The following is a 17,805-nucleotide window of genomic DNA, read 5'->3' on the forward strand; positions in this document are numbered from 1 at the left end:
GAGACCCGGGATCGAATCCCACATCAGGCTCCCGGTGCATGGAGCCTGCTTCTCCCTCTGCCTGTGTCTCTGCCTCTCTCTCTCTCTGTGACTATCATAAAAAAAAAAAAAAAAAAAAAAAAAAAAAATTAAAACAACTGGGGAAAGGATATTATAAACTCTAGGGAGGCAAGATTCTCTAGTAGACATTAGGCATTTGATAAATATATGTGGAACGGATAGATGGGTAGACAGCTGGACATATGGACAGACAGTCTCTTTAATCCTGGGCCAGCAGGTGGGAGGCAATACGGTTAGACCTTTGGGGAAAAGGGCAGCAGGAAGAGACTCCCACGTGGCAAAGAAGGCTCCTTAAATAAAGCAAACACCGGAGCACTTCTTCCTTCAGTCCTCTCCTGGTATAAGGAAAAAGAAGAGAAGTCCAGGCTCGCTCTGTCTCGCCTGCTGTCTGCGCTGCCAAATTCTAAGGGAGCTGTCGATTTCAGTGTTCTGTCACAAGCCAAGGATTTGAGACAATGAAATATGGCACCACCAAGAGACACGCGCTAATTAAGCAAAGGTTAAGAACAATTGCACCTGTATGGCCATCAAAAGAAGGCTGACATTTAAGCTGCCTATTCACAAGCCCCGAGGGCCAGCCGCCCCAGCCCTGTGGCTGGGAGCCCAGTGCATTTCCTGAAGACTTTTCTGTCTTAAAGGGGACAGACAAGGCAGTTCCACTGGTAGGCCAAGCAGGATGCCTGCCAGCACAAGGTCAAAAGGACGATGCATTTTCGTTCTCAGTGCCATGGGCTCAAGTGTGTAGCAGGTCAATCTTTTTCGTCCCTGCGTGGCCCTTAGACCACTGCCCCTGCAAGTCACGAGCTCTTTGTCTTTGTCTAGAAGTTGTTCCTACCTCATATACCATCTCTCATGACCCGAGGGGACAGACAGGGGGTTTGCAGAGCTGCACAAAGGCATCGCCCAGACCTGTCACCAGCACACCTATTCTGTGGTCTTGTCCCAGCTCCCTGACAACTCCAGAGCCAGGCCTGGCTTCCTCCATCCGGGCCTGTGGTGGGGATAAGCTGCAGGGCTGGGGGTGGTGGGAGTGGACACCAGGTACTCTGGCAGCCTCCCTCCACTACACCACCGTACCAGTGGCCAGTCACCTCCTTTGCTCTTCTCTGGCTCGAACGAATCATCACACAGTGCTACAACTTCTGAAAAACTCCCTTCGGATTCGCTACCATCCCTCAAGGCAACTTCAGTAACTCCCAGGAGCCTCTCTTAAGAGGCAGCTGGCACTCACTTGCCTGTGTGCCTCTGAGCTGAAATCCTGTCCCTTTACCCCAAACCATAGGCCCTCATAGGCCCTCCCCCATTCATGAAGGAGTGGTATGGTAGGTCTAGAAATCACCAAATCAAAACCAAGTCAACTGCTGATAAGCCCAGTGCAGGCCATGACTGAAAAAGCAGGAGGGAAGGTGTGCATGGAGTGGCGACAAGCCGGGCTCTAGAACAATGCCTCTGTGTGAGGAGCTCAGGAACCAGAAGGATCCACCCCAGGGCAGCACCGCAAACTCAAGCTCGGATGACTCAAAGGTCTGAATTGGGAGACAGTTTCCCTACTCTTCACTCCCTACCCAGCAATCCCTCACGGTGGCCCCTGGCCCGCCACAGGCTGAGTTTGTGGGGTGGTGGGGTGGTGTGTGTGGTGAACAGCACTTCCCGCAACACAGTGCTCTGCCTGTTGCTGATACTGTTGGTACGAAAGTCCACCCAAAGAGGTGGTGGTCCACGAAGGCTTTGGTGGTGGGCTACTATGATGGGGGGGGGGGGGGTAGGGGGCGGGGGGTGAGGCGGCTGCAGAGAACCAGAGAGAAGGTGAGTGAGGTCAGCTCTGCTGGAAACCTGCTCCTTAGGAGGGTGGAGGTGAGGAGTATGGAGACCAGAAAACAGAGCTGAGAGGCTAAGGTGGAAGCCTGGGCCACTGGGACACTGCTCTTAGCCCCGGGCAGTGGAGGGGGACCCTTTGGGTTGGCTGCCATGACTCCTATCGGTGCTTCAGACCATGGGCCTGCCCAGATCTGCTGTTCTCCAGGGGCATGGGAGGAATGTAAACTGTCCTCAGAGCTCCAGGGGCTCCTCAAAGGGGGGATGGAGGCCAAGCCACTTGGATGCAAACATTACCCCATGCTTTACCCCTGGGTGGAAGGAGTGCCAGGAAGAACTCTAAGCGGGCCCATTATGGTGTAAATGTTTGTGCACAGCTCAGGCCTCCACTGTTGGTTCATTAAAACCTGCTTGGAGAGACCAGCGTGAGAAAGAAGGGCAGGGTAGCCTGCAGCGAGTACAGGGCGACAGAGAGCCCCAGCACGGAAGCTCTTACCTGCTGTTGGTTCCACTTGAGATCGGGGATGAGGACAAAGCCATCGGAGGGATCTGGGTTCTCAAAAACCATCCGGTCGGTTTCCGCCTTCTTATCGAGAATGTTGTACACCCACTGGAAGGAGGGGGGAGAGACAGTGTTCACATAGCTGCTCATGACCTCCAGGGAAACACCACCGACCGGGCTAGGAAAGCTCTCTTGGGCCAAGCCACAAAGGGCCACTCAGCTCGGGGCAGAGAGGGGGGGTTCTACACTCGGGCCGCCTTGTCCCCACTGCTCTGCTCTTGGGCATCCAGAAGAGACTTCCCCTCTCCCACCATAGCCATCCCTTCAGGGCCCCCTGAGCTGGGTCAGGGCGGCTCTTCAGGTCCTTCCTGTGGACACACACTGCTCTGGCCTCACAGAGCCGGTCTATACCCGTCCCTTCCACTGTCCCCAGGACTCAGCAGTAGCATCTCCAGAAGCCCCTTCCCACTTTATTCTGGACCACAGGCTAAGATGGGCAGGGTGGGGGTTCCTTCTATCCAGCAAGGCAGGGAAGGCCCAGACATTACTGTGTGGCTTCCCATCCGTGTGGGTGGGACTCCTGCTCGTGCTGGGATCAGTACCTCTGATGCTGACACGGCCCCCGTGTGACCAGGAGATGGCAATTACACACACCTCTCCTGCCAACCCAGGGCCTCCAGCTGAGCCCCCCACCCCCTGAGACCTTTTTATCAGCTGCTGACAGTCTTCAGAGAACCCCTCCTTGAGTTCTGTGCAGATCCCAAGGATGTCCTTTTACAATTAGGGTGCTGCTGGCCTCTCTGAAGAAGCCACGGGGAGGTTAAGATAAGAAAGGCCCTCTTCTCACAGGGCTCAAACCCACAGACCTCCTCTCTTCACTTCCCCAGAACTCTGAGTCAACTCTCAGCTTGAAACCCGAGAGAAGAGCCTGCTGGAGAGCCAGAGACGGGGCAGTGGCTGGGCTCGCGCTCAGGAAGGGCCTCCCGGGTCACCGAGGAGGTGGATCAGGAGGCCAGGGCATGGACAACCGACACAACCAGGCCAGTGGAGGGTCCTTTGGCCGATCCCAGAAGTTCTGGCATGAGGGGTATCTGTGAAGGCCAGGGGCAGGAGGGGCTGCTCTGCAGTCTGCACACCTCATCCCAAATCCACATCCTTGGCTCTCAGCCAGCGTGGCTAAGGTCAAATGTGCTTTTGTGAGAGAGAGGAGGGAGCAGAGGGTACCTGCCAGGGACTACCTAGGGCTCCCAGACCCCCTGGTAAGGCCCACAGGTCAGTCACAACGTGGCCCACCCACTACAAGAGAGGAGCCTTCCCAAGAAGGCTGGCTGTGCCACTGGGAGTGGATTGGAAGATAGCCAACAGCGGCTTCCTTGAGCAGCACAAGGACCATAGCAATGCCCAGCCCAGCGAGTGGAGACTCTCCCACAGAGGCATTTCCTTTTCCACTGGAAAGCTCACTGGGAATGTGCTGCAGGAAAAAAAAAAGTCAGCAGGAACCTGACCCAAAGTACTTCAAAAGTAAAAAGGAGGGACGCCTGGGTGGCTCAGTGGTTGAGCATCTGCCTTCTGCTCAGGTCATGATTCAGGGGTCCAGGGATGGGTCCTGCACTGGACTCCCAGTGGGGAACCTGTTTCTTCCTCTGCCTGTCTCCACCTCTCTGTGTTTCTCATGAATTAAAAAAAAAAAAAAAAAAAAAAAGTAAAGGGGAAGGGTGAGGGGATTGATGATACTTGTTGGAGAACCCTGGAGCGGCCTCCCTGGGGCCCCGGCTATCTCCTGCCCACCGATAGGCAGCCCCCACTTGGACTGGAAAGCTGTGTGGTAGTAGATAAGAGAACAAACCTGTTCTGGGGCCCCCAAAGCTTGGTTTCTCTCACACCTCCTCACTAACCAGTTGACACCCTGGGAAGTGGTACACTCTATCTGAGCCTCAGGATCCCCCTCTGAGAGGGGCTGACAATACCTCTATGTTAGGGTGGAGTGGGGTATAAATGACTGTCAGCACCCAGCGCCGTGTAGGCCCCGAAAAGCAGAGGAAGGTGCTTGGAAAGTCCCCATGTGAGGTGGTGTCAGGCTGTGACCCCATGATGACCACAAGCGCTCTGCTGGAGGCTGCAGCATTGAGAGAGGAGGGGGGGGCAAAGGTGTGGTGGTGGCCAGCAGCCCTACCACAGGCCAGGCCCGGTCCTCAGGGCCTCAGAGGGACTACCACTCACATGCACTGGTGTCCCCACGTAAGGAAAAAGCAAGCACGAGAGTCCACCCAATTCCAACCCAGAGTCTGGCCCCAGAGCCCACACTCTGAGCCACATGGGGAAGGCCTCTGGGAGAGCGGGAGGGATGTAAATCTATGTGAAGCTCCAGGCCAGCAGCCCAGATAAGAAAGGGAGGGGACCAGGGAACAGAATTCACATGAATCACAGGGTGGGGGCGCATGTTACAGGCAGAGAGCCATCAGAAAGCCAGCCCGGGAGCGGGAGACTCAGCCAGTCCTGGCTTCTGGAATGCATCTGGTATGGCTTCCCTGCAGTAGGTGATACTGGCAACTCTCCTCCCCTGGGATATCTCACTCCCTGTCCACTCTCCTTTTGCTTTTCTGCTCACCCACCTGCTAGCTGCTCTCCTCCTGGCCACCCTTCACCTGCCCACACCTACAGCTGTCTCAGCTCAGCACTCCCCCTACCCTGTCCCTGGAATGAGACCTACGGGTGCCCAATTGCAGCTACCATTCTGGTGCCCCCTGTGTGCTGGTACATGATCTGTGGCACCAATCTCAATCCCCACGGGGTCTCTAATCACACCTTCCAGACAAGGGGCTGGGGTCAGAAGTGCAGGGCACTCATATTGCTCTGAGAGTAAGAATCCAAATCCTGGGATGACACTAAACTTCAACCTGATGATTCACAGACCAACAGTTTGAGCTTGAGGGTCTTTAATGCTCGGGACCCAGAGGTCTGATGACATTATTTACTGAGGAGTTATAAGCACCTCAAATTTGAGGAACCAGAAAGGTCAGCTGACAGCACAGGTGCCAGTGACACTGCTGGCTGTGAATTCCATCTCCAAAAAGCTGCAGAGATGATTCAAGAAGGTGATGCACAGAGAATGCTGGAACAGTCCCTGGCACCTGGTGAGCACTCATAAGTCCCAAACTGAACGGATGGTTTCCCACATTAACCCTGTGCATTGTCCACGCCCCCATCCTGGTTAAAGATCCCACCACCTATGCACACACGGCCCACGCTGGACCTGGAGCCACCCGGCTTGCCTCTCCAAATCCGCCACCTCCTGGTGAACCAGAAGCCCTGGTTCTCCAATCATTGCCGGAGCCCTCTACACTGCCTCAGCCTTGGTCCAGACCCCACACCAGCCTTTAGAGCCTTCCTGCTCCCATACTCACGCTCACCGGACTCCAGCGATTCTTTTAAATCTCATGGAAACCATATGCTTAAAATCGTTTAGGGGATGCTCATTGCCTATGGCAACTGTTCCGAAATCTGATGATCACTAGAAACAGAATTTTTTTTTTAAAAAATACAGATTTTCCAGCTCCACTCTCTGAACATTCTGATCCAATAGATCTGGAATAGGACCCTGTGCTTTGTATTTTTAATGATCTTCCCAAGCAATCCTGATGATCAGCAAGGCTTGGGAGCTCCTGGTCTCCTGAAGGCACACACACCTGCTCCTGGCCTCTGCCCACCCGCTCCTCTTGTCTCCTGCCAATCCTCCAGCCCACTGAGCCTCTCTACTTGCTCTTCCCTTTGCCTGGAACGCCGTTCTCTGCCTTGTCCCCCTTGCAAACTTCTATTTGTCCTTTAAAACCCAATGGGAGGGGATCCCTGGGTGGCGCAGCGGTTTGGCGCCTGCCTTTGGCCCAGGGCGCGATCCTGGAGACCCGGGATCGAATCCCACATCGGGCTCCCAGTGCATGGAGCCTGCTTCTCCCTCTGCCTGTGTCTCTGCCTCTCTCTCTCTCTGTGTGACTATCATAAATAAATTAAAAAAAAAAAAAATTTAAAACCCAATGGGAGGATCCCTTCCTCTGTGACGTCCCCACTGTCTGAGCTGATCACTTCCCTTCAGGTCACCACAGAACCTCGGATACAAACCACCATGGGATAATACTTATCCCGTTAAATTTTACTGGTCAGACGCCATGTCTGTTTTCCCTACAAGACTGCGGGGGCATTACAAGTGTTTACCTTGGTGACCCTTCAGAGCCTAGCACACAGCCTGGTACAGAGTAGATGCTCAATAAAAATAATGACTGTTGTCAGTTGAGCTAAGTGCTTGTAAACTTCCTAGATACAGTCAAGGAAAAAAATACCGCAGCCTCCAGCAGAGCACCTGTTGTCATCAACGGGGCCATGGCCCGATGCCACCCAGTGCTTGAGTCAAACAGAACTTGGTAGAGTAGTGGAATTCTATTGTATTATTTTCCAAGAGGAACTAGGCGGTGGTGTATAAAAGGAGGGACACATATAACTCACACCAACTTTAAGAGCTTCCTTGTTTGGATCCCACATGTATGCAATTGGTGCCACAGAACATTTATTCCAAGAGATTCCTCTAAGACCCCGGAGGGCAGCAGCTATCTAGGAAGATGGAGACACATCTCCTTTCCACTTAGAGGACAGAGCAAGTGCAGGGCCTTAAATAAATAAATAAATAATAAATAAATAAATAAATAAATAAATAAATAAATAAATAAATAAATTAAAATAAAATAAAATAAATAAAATAAAATAAAATAAATAAAATAAAATAAAATAAAATAAAATAAAATAAAATAAAATAAAAATATATATCTCATGCCAGCGTAAGCCAGAGGAGTTGGTGCCAACACAGCACAGCAGGGCCGGAGCTAACAGCCCGGGGTCCACCGTGGGAAAACGAGCTGTTGGCACACAGGGCCTCCCACATGACTGCCTACCACCCTGCCCCTGCTTCTCGAAGGTACAACTGACCTGGCAGGGACCCCACACCTGGGACCCCTCCCTTCTTCTGGCCAGGGAGAAATGGCCACGAGTGCCCTGCATGTGAGTGCCCGCCACCGCCACGACCGGCATCTTGGGGAAAGCGGGTGAGACATGCTCAAAGAGAACAGGGAGTGACGGAGAGACAGAGATGGTGAGAGCCAGTGAGTGAGTGAGGAAATGCCTCATCCATCATATTTAATGCTGAGCATTCACTCGGGGCCAATTCCAGGCATAGGCTCAGGCTGGCACTGGGCCTCGGCCCAGGGAGAAGTCGTGATCTCTGAGCTAAATGGCCTTGTGTCTGGTCTAGTGGCTGAAGATGCTGCCAAACCTCACATCAGCTCCTGGCAGAAGAGGTCTTGCACTGAGTTGCCGAGGCCATCAGGACCCTGCCCTCTGGGGAGTGAACGGCAAGAGGAACAAGTGGATGAAGTTTTTACTCTGGGCCTACATTCCCAGAGGTGGAACCAGGAACAAAAGTCTGGAGCAGGGTAGGGGGGCGACTCTGGCTTCAGTCCTGATCCATTCACAGACCCAGCTGAGGGCACGGCCCTCCGGAGACGGTCTCAGTGCAACTGGAGACACAGGTTCTTCAAAAGCCCAGAGGCTGCACTGAGAGTCCCACAGAGCCTCAGTGGCACGCCCAAGACCAGGAGGAATTCCCATCTCACGGAAGCCTTCTCTGACCACCCTGGATAAAAGAGTGACCACCTCAGCCCAGAGCGTCCTGTGCCGCTCATCCTCTCCTATCTCATGCAGCTCCTTCCACATTTGTGTGCTGACCCCCATGCTAGGAGGTACGAAATCCCCCGGAGGATAGGGCTTTCCACTGGGCTCTCTGCCTGACCCCAAACCTATGGGAAGGCAATGGCCCCTGACAGGGCCTCAAGAGAGAGAGACACTGCCCACAGGGAGGTACTCTGTGACTGCGCCCCTGGGCCAGTCACCTGGATGCTGAGGCTCTGGGATTCCAGGTAGGGTAAGGTGATGTTCTTGTAATCGCTTCCCGTCTCTTGGACCAGGCGGAGGTCCTGGCGCAGGTACTTCTGTAGATGCTTCTCTGTGGCCGGGTAAACCACGGTTGCCTTTACATCTGCAGATGACAAACACAGCACAGGACTGCAAGGTTAGGTGTGCTCTCTGCACAGGCCTGTCACATGCTGGTCCCCAGCACAGAGCAGGGACTGAGACCCCGTCTTTGATTCCCCAAGGAGCCAAAGGCTAAGAGGTTATAGTCACCCCATGAGGAGCCTCATGCCGATCAGCTCATGAGGTGAATCACACTCAGCATCTGGAAATCACAGGGTTTTCGCTGATGGGTCATTGGGCCCCTCCTCATCCTTCCCCCTCTATATTCTTGGCACAGAAACAAAAGGTTTCTGACTCTTGTCACACAGCAAATTTGTTGGTATGTGGCTTTTGGGACCCAAAGCTGAAAATGAAAGGTAAGCAGCCTCCCCTCCTACAAAGTACGGCATAGGACCATGGTTCAAGGCACAGACTCGGGAGCGGGACAGTCTGGGTTCAAGTCCTGGCTCTGCCCATCCCTTCCTCGGGACCATGACCCCGGCCCCGACTTTAACCTTTACAAGCCCCGACTTCTCCATCTGTCCACTGAGGATAATAATAGCTCCTATGTCCCAGAGTTGGGAGGATTAAACAAGTTAATACCTGTGAAGCACTTAGAACAATGTCTGACACAGAGTAAATACTATGTCAGTGCTGGCTATTTTTAATCAGCCTGTCTCAGCCTGGCACCATCGACATTTTGGCTCAGATACTTCTTTGTTGGAGGGGCCGTCCTGCGCATTGCAGGATGTTTAGCAGAACTGCAGGCTTCTACTGGGACGTTAGTAAAACCCTCTTTCCAGCTGTGACAACCTAAAATGTCTCCAGACGTTGCAAAGTGTCTCTTGGGGGACAAAATCACCCCCAGGTGAGAACCGCTGTTTTCATCAGCAGGAAATCTTGAAGTTTTCCCAAACAGACTCTAGGCTAGGGTCCTGGTCCAACACCACCTGGTTTCAGTTAAATGCTTTTCCCAATTTTTAATAACATCTGCTACAACTGTTATCATTCATATGCAGTGCTTCAATGTAGACGTTAAGGGCAGGAAAGGAAAACGGTATTCTGAAATCAGTTGAGACGTTTCTCAAAGACCCACGTCCTCCCTGATTCCTCTACCCTCCATGCAGAGCACTCTCCCAGGGAAACCTGAGGAAGGCCCAGCAGGCATATTTTAACAGCCCAGGAAATTCCCACACCCACCACATACCTGCAGGCCCAGCTAAGAACCACCAGCCTATACTTTCCTACTTGGTCTAAGAATGTAGGTGGCTAGGATCCTCATTTCACAGGGGAGTGAGAAGGTTCACAGGAGTCAGGACTCACTTGGTATCATGCCATGAGGTGTGGCAGAGGCAACACTGGACCTGGGGTCTCCTTACCCTGAAGCTGGTGCTCTTCTAACACCTGCGTACCGGCCCCATATTACTCCAGCGGCCAGGTAGATAAGGCCAGAGGTGCTACACCCAGCCCACGACTTCTGGTGAGGATCAGAGGCCCTGGCCCATCAGCCCTGGGAGGCGAAGCTGCATGGCACAAAGAAGGCTCTTGGATCCGAACTGACACAACGCTCTCCCCCTCCTGTGTGACCTTGGGTGCGTTACTGAACTTCTTAAAGTCCTAGTTTCCTCATCTGTTAAAGAGTGGTCATAAAATCTGCCCCATGGAATTGTACTCAACATTAAACAAAACATGTCATCTGGACCACTGGAGGCACCGTGTCACCCCACTTCCTGGGAATCTCTGGATCTGACCCAGAAAGGGAGGCACAAAGGCCTCCTCGCAACCCTCTGGGCAGCAGCAAACAGATCCCCACTCCTCACTCTCAACACTAAGAGCCCTGGGTGACAGGCTAGTGGTCGAGTACACCAAGATCCCAGGAGGCAAGAAAATGCCACAAACAGAGTGAATGGCATCACCCTGACTCTTGCAGTGGGCTCTAGATAAATCCTGTATCTGAGTGTAGCTCGGCAGAGAAGAACAGAGATTCTGGCGCCAGTCAGCCTGAGTTCAGATCTGCACTTAGCAGCTGTGTGACCAGGACCTTGTTAAAGGAAGTCAGTGAGCAGTAGGTGGGAAGCCTTCAGAGAGTGCCCCCCACCCCCCATCCCACCAGAAAAGTGCCCTTCAGGTGCTAGCTCTTACTTTTGTTGTGTTTGCTGTTACTTTGGTAGCCTGGGGCTGGTAAAGCTCTAAATGATGGCCCCCTCAGTATGGGGGAGATGGCCTGGGACAAAGGCAGTACTCACGTTGGAGAACAGCCTGACCTGCTGGCAAAGAACACACAGCCCTGGGCTCACAGCCTGGGGCTCCCGGGCTGTTCCAGATCAGAAAGTGCTGGGCCTGCGAGCACGCCCCTGTCTGCCAAGGCTTGTCAAAGACTGCCTAGCCACCCAGGGTGCTGGGAAGCAGGGGCCTCCCCAGGCCAGCCCCTTCCTGCCCTCCCTCTCAGCGGCGGGGAAAACACAAAAACATAGTTTCCAAATGCTCACTTCCTGCCGCCTTTCTTCCTTTTCTGAGAAACTCCTGCCTGGACGCAGAAGCCCCACTGGTGGACTCTAGGCCCCCTCAAAGCTAGCTAGTATCACCTCGGGGTCTGGTCTCTGTTAGACCAGCACCAGAAGCCCAGGGCAGGGGCAGGGCGGCCTTACATGCAGGCATCAGGGGCGAGGGCTGGTTTCCATTCCTCCTGAGGGGCTGCCCCCTCAAACCTGGACCACTCCCTGGCTTCCCATTACGATCCTGCCCCAGCCCTCTCTCCAATCTTGATATCTCTGCCTGAGCCCCCAAGGACCTCCTCACACTCCCACTAATTCATATCCCACCTCAAGACCTAAGATCAGCTGCTCCCACTGCTAGGCAGTGTCTGACCTCAACCAACCTCCTGACCTCCAACAGCCCAGCTGAGAAGCTCCCCTTACTGCTTCACTGTCTGTCTTGCCAACTCACTTTCCTCATTCCTCACTACCTGACAATATAATATGGATTTAACGTCTGATTTCCCCATTAGAATGTACCTTCCGGGAAGAGAGGGGTTTCTCCTAAAAGTTTTTTAGGGGCACCTGGGTGGCTCAGCTCAGGTCATGATCTCAGGGTCCTGCGATTGAGCCTTGCATTGCTGAGCAGGGAGCCTGCTTCTCCCTCTCCCTCTGCCCTCACCGCCCTACTCGTGCTCGCTCTCTCTCTCAAATAAGTAAAAATCTTAAAAAAAAAAAAAAAAGTTTTAAAATGATTTTATCCCCAGCACCTGCAATAGCACTTGGCTTAGCACTTGTTCAGTAGGCACCCAACAAATACTTACTGAACAAGTGGATAAATGAATCTGACTTTAAGCCTAGGAAGGGTAATTCTGAGCCAATTTTGAAAAAAAAAATATCTCTGATAAAAATCAATATGTTTCCCAATGCTAAGTTTCTCATTGGAAGGCAAAAGCAAACTTTGGTGTCTATCTAAATGCCAAATCAAGATGTTGACTTGCAAGTGAACCTCACGAGAATTTTGGTCAAGTGTCAGTGCCCAATAAATGCTCAATTCACCAGGTGAAAATATGTTGGGGAACAGGATATCCACACACAATCTCAAAAATCTCTCGCCAGAGATTACTTATTAATGACGAAGGGACCAGGTGACCTGAGTTAACCTCATTCCTAATGGGACACACGGCCATCAAGCCTCCGGAGGGATGTGCCGTGGTATTCTGGCCAAAAATGCATGGTCTGAATCTGATCATGAGGAAGTACCAGCCAAGCCCAATCTAGGGACATCCTATAAAACAAGTGGCTTTATAACCCTGCAAAAAGGTAGAAGTGAGAGAAAACAAAAACAGAAGGACTGCTCTGGATTACAGAACGCTATGGACTGGACTGGATCCTGGACACGAGAGGGGAGTCCTGCTGGAAAGATGGTATTGGAACAATTGATAAAATTCCATAACTGTCTCTGTATTACAAACAAACTTCGTGTAAATGTGAAATTTCCTAAAACTGATCACTTTACTCTGGTTCCTAGGAAACAGAAACTAAAGTGCTTAGCAAGGAAGGGTTATGATGTCTGCAACTTACTTTTCAGTAGTAACATTAGCAACAAAATATGATACATGTGTGTGGAGAGAGAAAAGGCAAATGTGGCAAAATGTTAACAATAGGGCTTTTATGAGGGAGTTCTTTGTACCATTCTTACAACTTTTTAGTAGGGTTGAAAAAAATTTTTTTTCAAAAGTGAAAAACAAAATAAAACAAAAACAAATGTTTCTGTTCTTTGGACTCTCAGAGCTAACTGCTAACAGACAAACCAGGTACTGTTCCATGCCCGGGCTATACATGAATTCATTCACTCCTCACAACCAAGGTGAGGTGGGTATCATGATGATCCCCGTTTCACACAGAAACTGTGGCGCCCTTGCTCCCACAGCTCAGTCTGGCTCAGGACTGGGCTTCAGCGATGGTACCATGGTGCCAACCTCGTACGTCAGCACATGAGGCTTGATGACCTTCCTGGTGCCCTCTGCCAGCCTCCACTTGGCAAACTGACTTAAGGGGGCCACCTGTCCAGAGTGAGCAGTCCCTGGCACCTCCCCACCCAGTTTTTCCCTGTAGTAGAGAAACAACAAGGAATGCCCCAATCCTGCCCTCCTATTAGCATTCTTTTAAAAGAAAAGTGTGAGTGTGGGGGGCACCATTGGCTAGGGTCATGATCTGTGTAGGTTGTGGGATGCAGCCCTGCATTGAGCTCCCTGCTCAGTGGGGAACCTGCTCCTCCCTCTCCTTCTTGCTCTCTGCTCATTCTCTCACTCTTTTTTTTTTTCTTTCTCTCTTAAATAAATAAAATCTCAAAAAAAAAAAAAAAAAAAAAAAAAAGCCCAGCACGGAACAATTTCAAACCCCTCAAAAACCTCTCTTGATAATATTTACAATACAGCTGATCCTACAACAACATGGATTTGAACTGCATGGGTTCACTTACATGTGATTTTTTTCAATAAACACAATAGGTGACTGTAAATGTATATTACCTTAGAATTTCTAAGATTTTATTTGAGAGCGAGAGAGAGAGAGAGAGCAAGTATGGGCAGAGAGAAGGGCAGAGGGAGAAGCAGGCTCCCCAATGAGCAGTGAGCTCGATGTTGGATGTTGGGCTTAATCCTGGGGCTCTGGGATCATGACCTGAGCCAAAGGCAGACACTCAACCAAATGAGCCACCCAGGCGCCCCCTTATGATTTTCTTGATAACATTTTCTTTTAAGCTTATTTCAAAAAAAAATTTTTTTTTTAAGTTTTTTTTTTAATTTATTCATGACACACACAGAGAGAGGCAGAGACACAGGTAGAGGGAGAAGCAGGCTCCTTGCAGGGAGCCTGATGCAGGACTCAATCCCTGGACCCTGGGATCACGCCCTGAGCCAAAGGCAGAGCTCAACCACTGAGCCACCCAGGGATCCCTTATTTCAATACTGCAAGAACACAGCATAGAATATGTACAACATACAAAATATGTGTTAATCAACTGGTTGTATCAGCAAGGCTTCCAGTCAACAGTAGGCTATCAAGTTTTAGGGGAGTTGGAAGTTATATGTGGATTTTCAACTGCATGAGGGGTTAAGTTTGGGGAGAGTAGTAAAGTTCTGCGGGAGTTTTAGTGGGGAGTTAGTTTGAGGGGGGAGTGGATTTTCAACTGCATGGGGGATCGGCACCCCCAACCCCTACTACTGCTCAAGGGACAATTATCCATTAAAACGACTTCCCTGATACTCCTTATAAAACTTCCCCACCTACCATGCTTTTTCAAACTTTGCTTTTATTTGTAATTGAAGGTGTGCTGGTACATAGGTTAGAGTCATATGAAGTTTGGTTTTTAAGTTTCCTGCTCTTCCCCATAGACCACTTTCAATTCTTCTTGCCATTTCTTTGGTTGTGTACTTTCACAGTTCTAAATTACAAATATTTTTCTATCTTGTTCCCCCTTGACTTTTCACTTTTACTTATGGACTTCCCATTATGGAAGATAGGATTTAGCTTTTTTACCAGTGTGCATACACATGCACACACATACAACCCTCCGTCCCCTGTCCTCACAATACAACTATATTACAATTGTGGATAAGTCAGTATTCAATGTCAACACTACCATGAAATGACATAAATGCTGTGCAGTGCTGAATACTATTTTTCCTTTTTAGTACAATTTTTGGTATATGGAGTTAGTAATTATTCTTTTATTTGCTCACTTTTCTATAAACTTGTCACTAATTCACCCCCACATCCATGTCTGTTTATAGAAAAATTTTTTTAATTGTTTAAGATTTCATTTGTTTATTTGAGAAAGAGAGAGAGCACAAGAGCAGGGAGTGCCAGAGGAAGCAGACTCCCTGCTGAGCAGCTAGCCTGATGCAGGACTCGTTCCTGGTCCTGGTCCTGGTACGAGGATCAACACCTGAACCACAGGCAGATTATTAACCGACTGAGCCACCCAGGCACCCTTTTAAAAACTTCCTTTTAATGTTAAAACTGACTTGCTCCAGCAGGTAGAGCTGTGCTCTGGAGCTCTGTGTACCACCATCCTTCCTGGCACTGCCTCTCCCTCTCTCTGACTGCTGGGTACTTTGCTTCCTGGGACCACTAGCTTCCTCTTTCCTGTTTGCATTTATATTTTACTAAAGCAGTGGTTCTCAAACTTCACGGTGCATCAGAACCATCTGACGAAGGACATGTGGGGTCAGGCCCACCAGTATGCCTTTTTAAGAAGTTCCCAAATCGGGCAGCCCAGGTGGCTCAGCGGTTTAGCGCCACCTTCAGCCCAGGGCCTGATCTTGGAGACCCAGGATCGACTTCTGATCCTGGAGACCCGGGATGGAGTCCCATGTCGGGCTCCTTGCATGGAGCCTGCTTCTCCCTTTGCCTGTGTCTCTGCCTCTCTCTCTCTCACGAATAAATAAAATCTTAAAAAAAAAAAAAAGTTCCCATACGTAGCTGTTGTCGCTGATCCGGCAACACATCAAAGACCGCAACACTGAAGCACAAAGTCAAGCTGCTTCCAGAACTATGGTACAAGGCAGATACATTTAGAGACCTAGATCATCTGAAAATGCCTTTATTCCACTGTCACACATAATTAAGAGTTAGGCAAAAGAATTCTACAATGGAAAGCAATGACCCTCAGAACCTGAGAGCTCCACAATCTTCTAGATTGCGATGCTACTGTTGAGAAGTCTGAGGTCATTCTGATCTGCAGTCCTTCGTATTGACCTGTTTTCTTATTGTCCTCAATATCCCAGTCACGTTGATGGGTCTTGGAGTGGTTTCTACTCATCCCCCAAACTGGGTAATGGACCTTTTCTTTTCTTTTCTTTTAAAGATTTTATTTATTCATGATAGTCACACACACAGAGACAGAGAGGCAGAGACACAGGCAGAGGGAGAAGCAGGCTCCATGCCCGGAGCCCGACGTGGGATTCGATCCCAGGTCTCCAGGATCGCACCCCGGGCCAAAGGCAGGTGCCAAACCGCTGCGCCACCCAAGGATCCCTTTTCTTTTCTTTTTAATGATTTTAGTTAGCCACCCAGGGATCCCCGGTAATGGACCTTTTCAATCTCAAACATCACGTTCTTCAATCCTGGGAAACAATTTTATTTCTTTGGTCATTTTCTTCCCTGCTTCCCCTGCCCTGTCTTTCTGGAACAACTGTGGGGATATTCATCTTCCACTTTTCTCTCCTCCTTTTCTGTCTCTGTTATCTCATGTCTTGCCACTCTGCCTCTGAGGAAGTTTTCTTCAACTTTTTCTTCTCTTCTGTTGAAGTTTTCACTTCTGCTACATATTCAATTCCTAAGAGCTTTAAAAAAATTCCTCAATGACGTCATCTTGTTCTTATGCATTTGATAGATCATTTGTCTCAGATGTTAATGACCATTTTTGCAAATTTCTTCTCCCTGCATAGTTTGTTTCTTCCAGGTTCTTTTCTTTTCCTTCCTTTGATCAATGGGTGCTTTACTCAAGTCTGTTCACCCTTGCCTGTCCACTCACTCACATTTGAGGGCAAAGCACTAAAAAGCCAATAGGAAGCTCTGTGGACATAGGTGTGTTCACCTGGATCTTCATTTTAGGATGATCAGGCTACATATGCCCTTCAGGACAGAATCCCCAAGAGTTCGCCTTCTCTCCTGGGCTGGTCAGATTCTCCATGCATGACTTCCAATTTCACACATGGAGGCGTAAGCCTGGTTGACAGCATCCTGAGAGATGAGGAGAAGGAGCTGGCGGGTGGCAGGAGAGAGCATGGGGTGATCTTAACACTGAATATGAAAATTTCTCCTTAACCCTCTATATTTCGGTACCCTGAGCCCCGCTCACCGTACCTAACCTCTCTAGATCCTGTCTGAACCTCTCCAGAGACTGGATCTCTGGGAGGAGCAGCTCCTAGTTATATGAAGTAGGACAGGATTTATGGGACCTACTGGCTCAGGCTTCCTTCCTACATATTCGCTGGGTCAGTCACTCCATCCCTCCCACACCACCCCCATCATTTCCTAGGCTTGTCTCTTCTTCCTTCTCTAGTCTCCATGGCATCATTTTTTGTACGGTAATTTCTTTAATGTCATTTTTAGTGAAGGTTTCAGAGGAAGCGGATGGGCAAAATGTTCCCTTTTTTACTGGAAGCCCATGTCCCTGTCCTTCTGTCTCCCTTATAATGATTAAAAAAGAAAAAAAAAAAAAGTATTACTGAGGGGTGCCTGGGTGACTCAGTCAGTTAAGCATCTGACTTCAGCTCAGGTCATGATCCCAGGGTCCTGGGGCTGAGCTGCATGTCAGGCTCCTCATGCAGTGGGGAGTCAGTTTCTCCCTCTCCCTCTGCCCCTTCTCTCTGCTTGTGCTCTCTTTTCCTCTCTCAAGTAGATAAACTCTTAAAAAAAAAAAAAGAAAAAGAAAAAGAAAAAATGTATCACTGAAGTATAGTTGACAATGTATTAGTTTCAGTGTACAACGTATCAATTTGACAATTCTATACATTACTCAGTGCTCCCTAAGATAAGTATAGTCACCATCTATCACCATAGCATGTGACCCAGTAATTCCAATACTGGGTTTTAAAAAATTTTATTTAAATTCAATTTACTAACATTGTATAACACCCAGTGCTCATCTTATGATGTGCCCTCCCTAATGGCCATCACTCAGTTAGCCTATCCCCCTACTGACCTCCCTACTACTGGGTATTTACTCAAAGAAAATGAAAACATTAATTCAAAAAGACATATGCACCCCTCCGTTTAGAGCAGCATCATTTACAATAACCAAGAGATGAAAGCAGTCCAAGTGTCCATCGACAGATGAAGGATACAGAAGACGTGTATGTGGATGCATGCATGTGCATATGATGGAAT

General features: G+C 49.8%; 1 protein-coding gene across 3 annotated transcripts in view; it reads right to left on the bottom strand.

Annotated features, from left to right (window-relative positions):
- The window catches only part of DCPS (decapping enzyme, scavenger), a 43,889-nt gene that overhangs the window by 9,159 nt on the left and 16,925 nt on the right, over positions 1-17,805 (bottom strand). For all 3 annotated transcript variants that reach the window (XR_007410603.1, XM_049109774.1, XM_025464970.3), the window contains exons 3-4: positions 8,311-8,456; positions 2,372-2,485 (exon numbers count right to left, since the gene is read on the bottom strand). Coding sequence is in view for 2 of the 3 variants with exons in the window: in XM_049109774.1 (XP_048965731.1) it covers positions 2,372-2,485; positions 8,311-8,456 (260 nt within the window). In the remaining variant the exon portion in view is untranslated. The remainder of the gene's footprint in view (positions 1-2,371; positions 2,486-8,310; positions 8,457-17,805) is intronic.

Source organism: Canis lupus, chromosome 5 (genome assembly GCF_003254725.2).
Source record: "Canis lupus dingo isolate Sandy chromosome 5, ASM325472v2, whole genome shotgun sequence".
In the NCBI taxonomy this organism is placed as follows: Eukaryota; Metazoa; Chordata; class Mammalia; order Carnivora; family Canidae; genus Canis; species Canis lupus.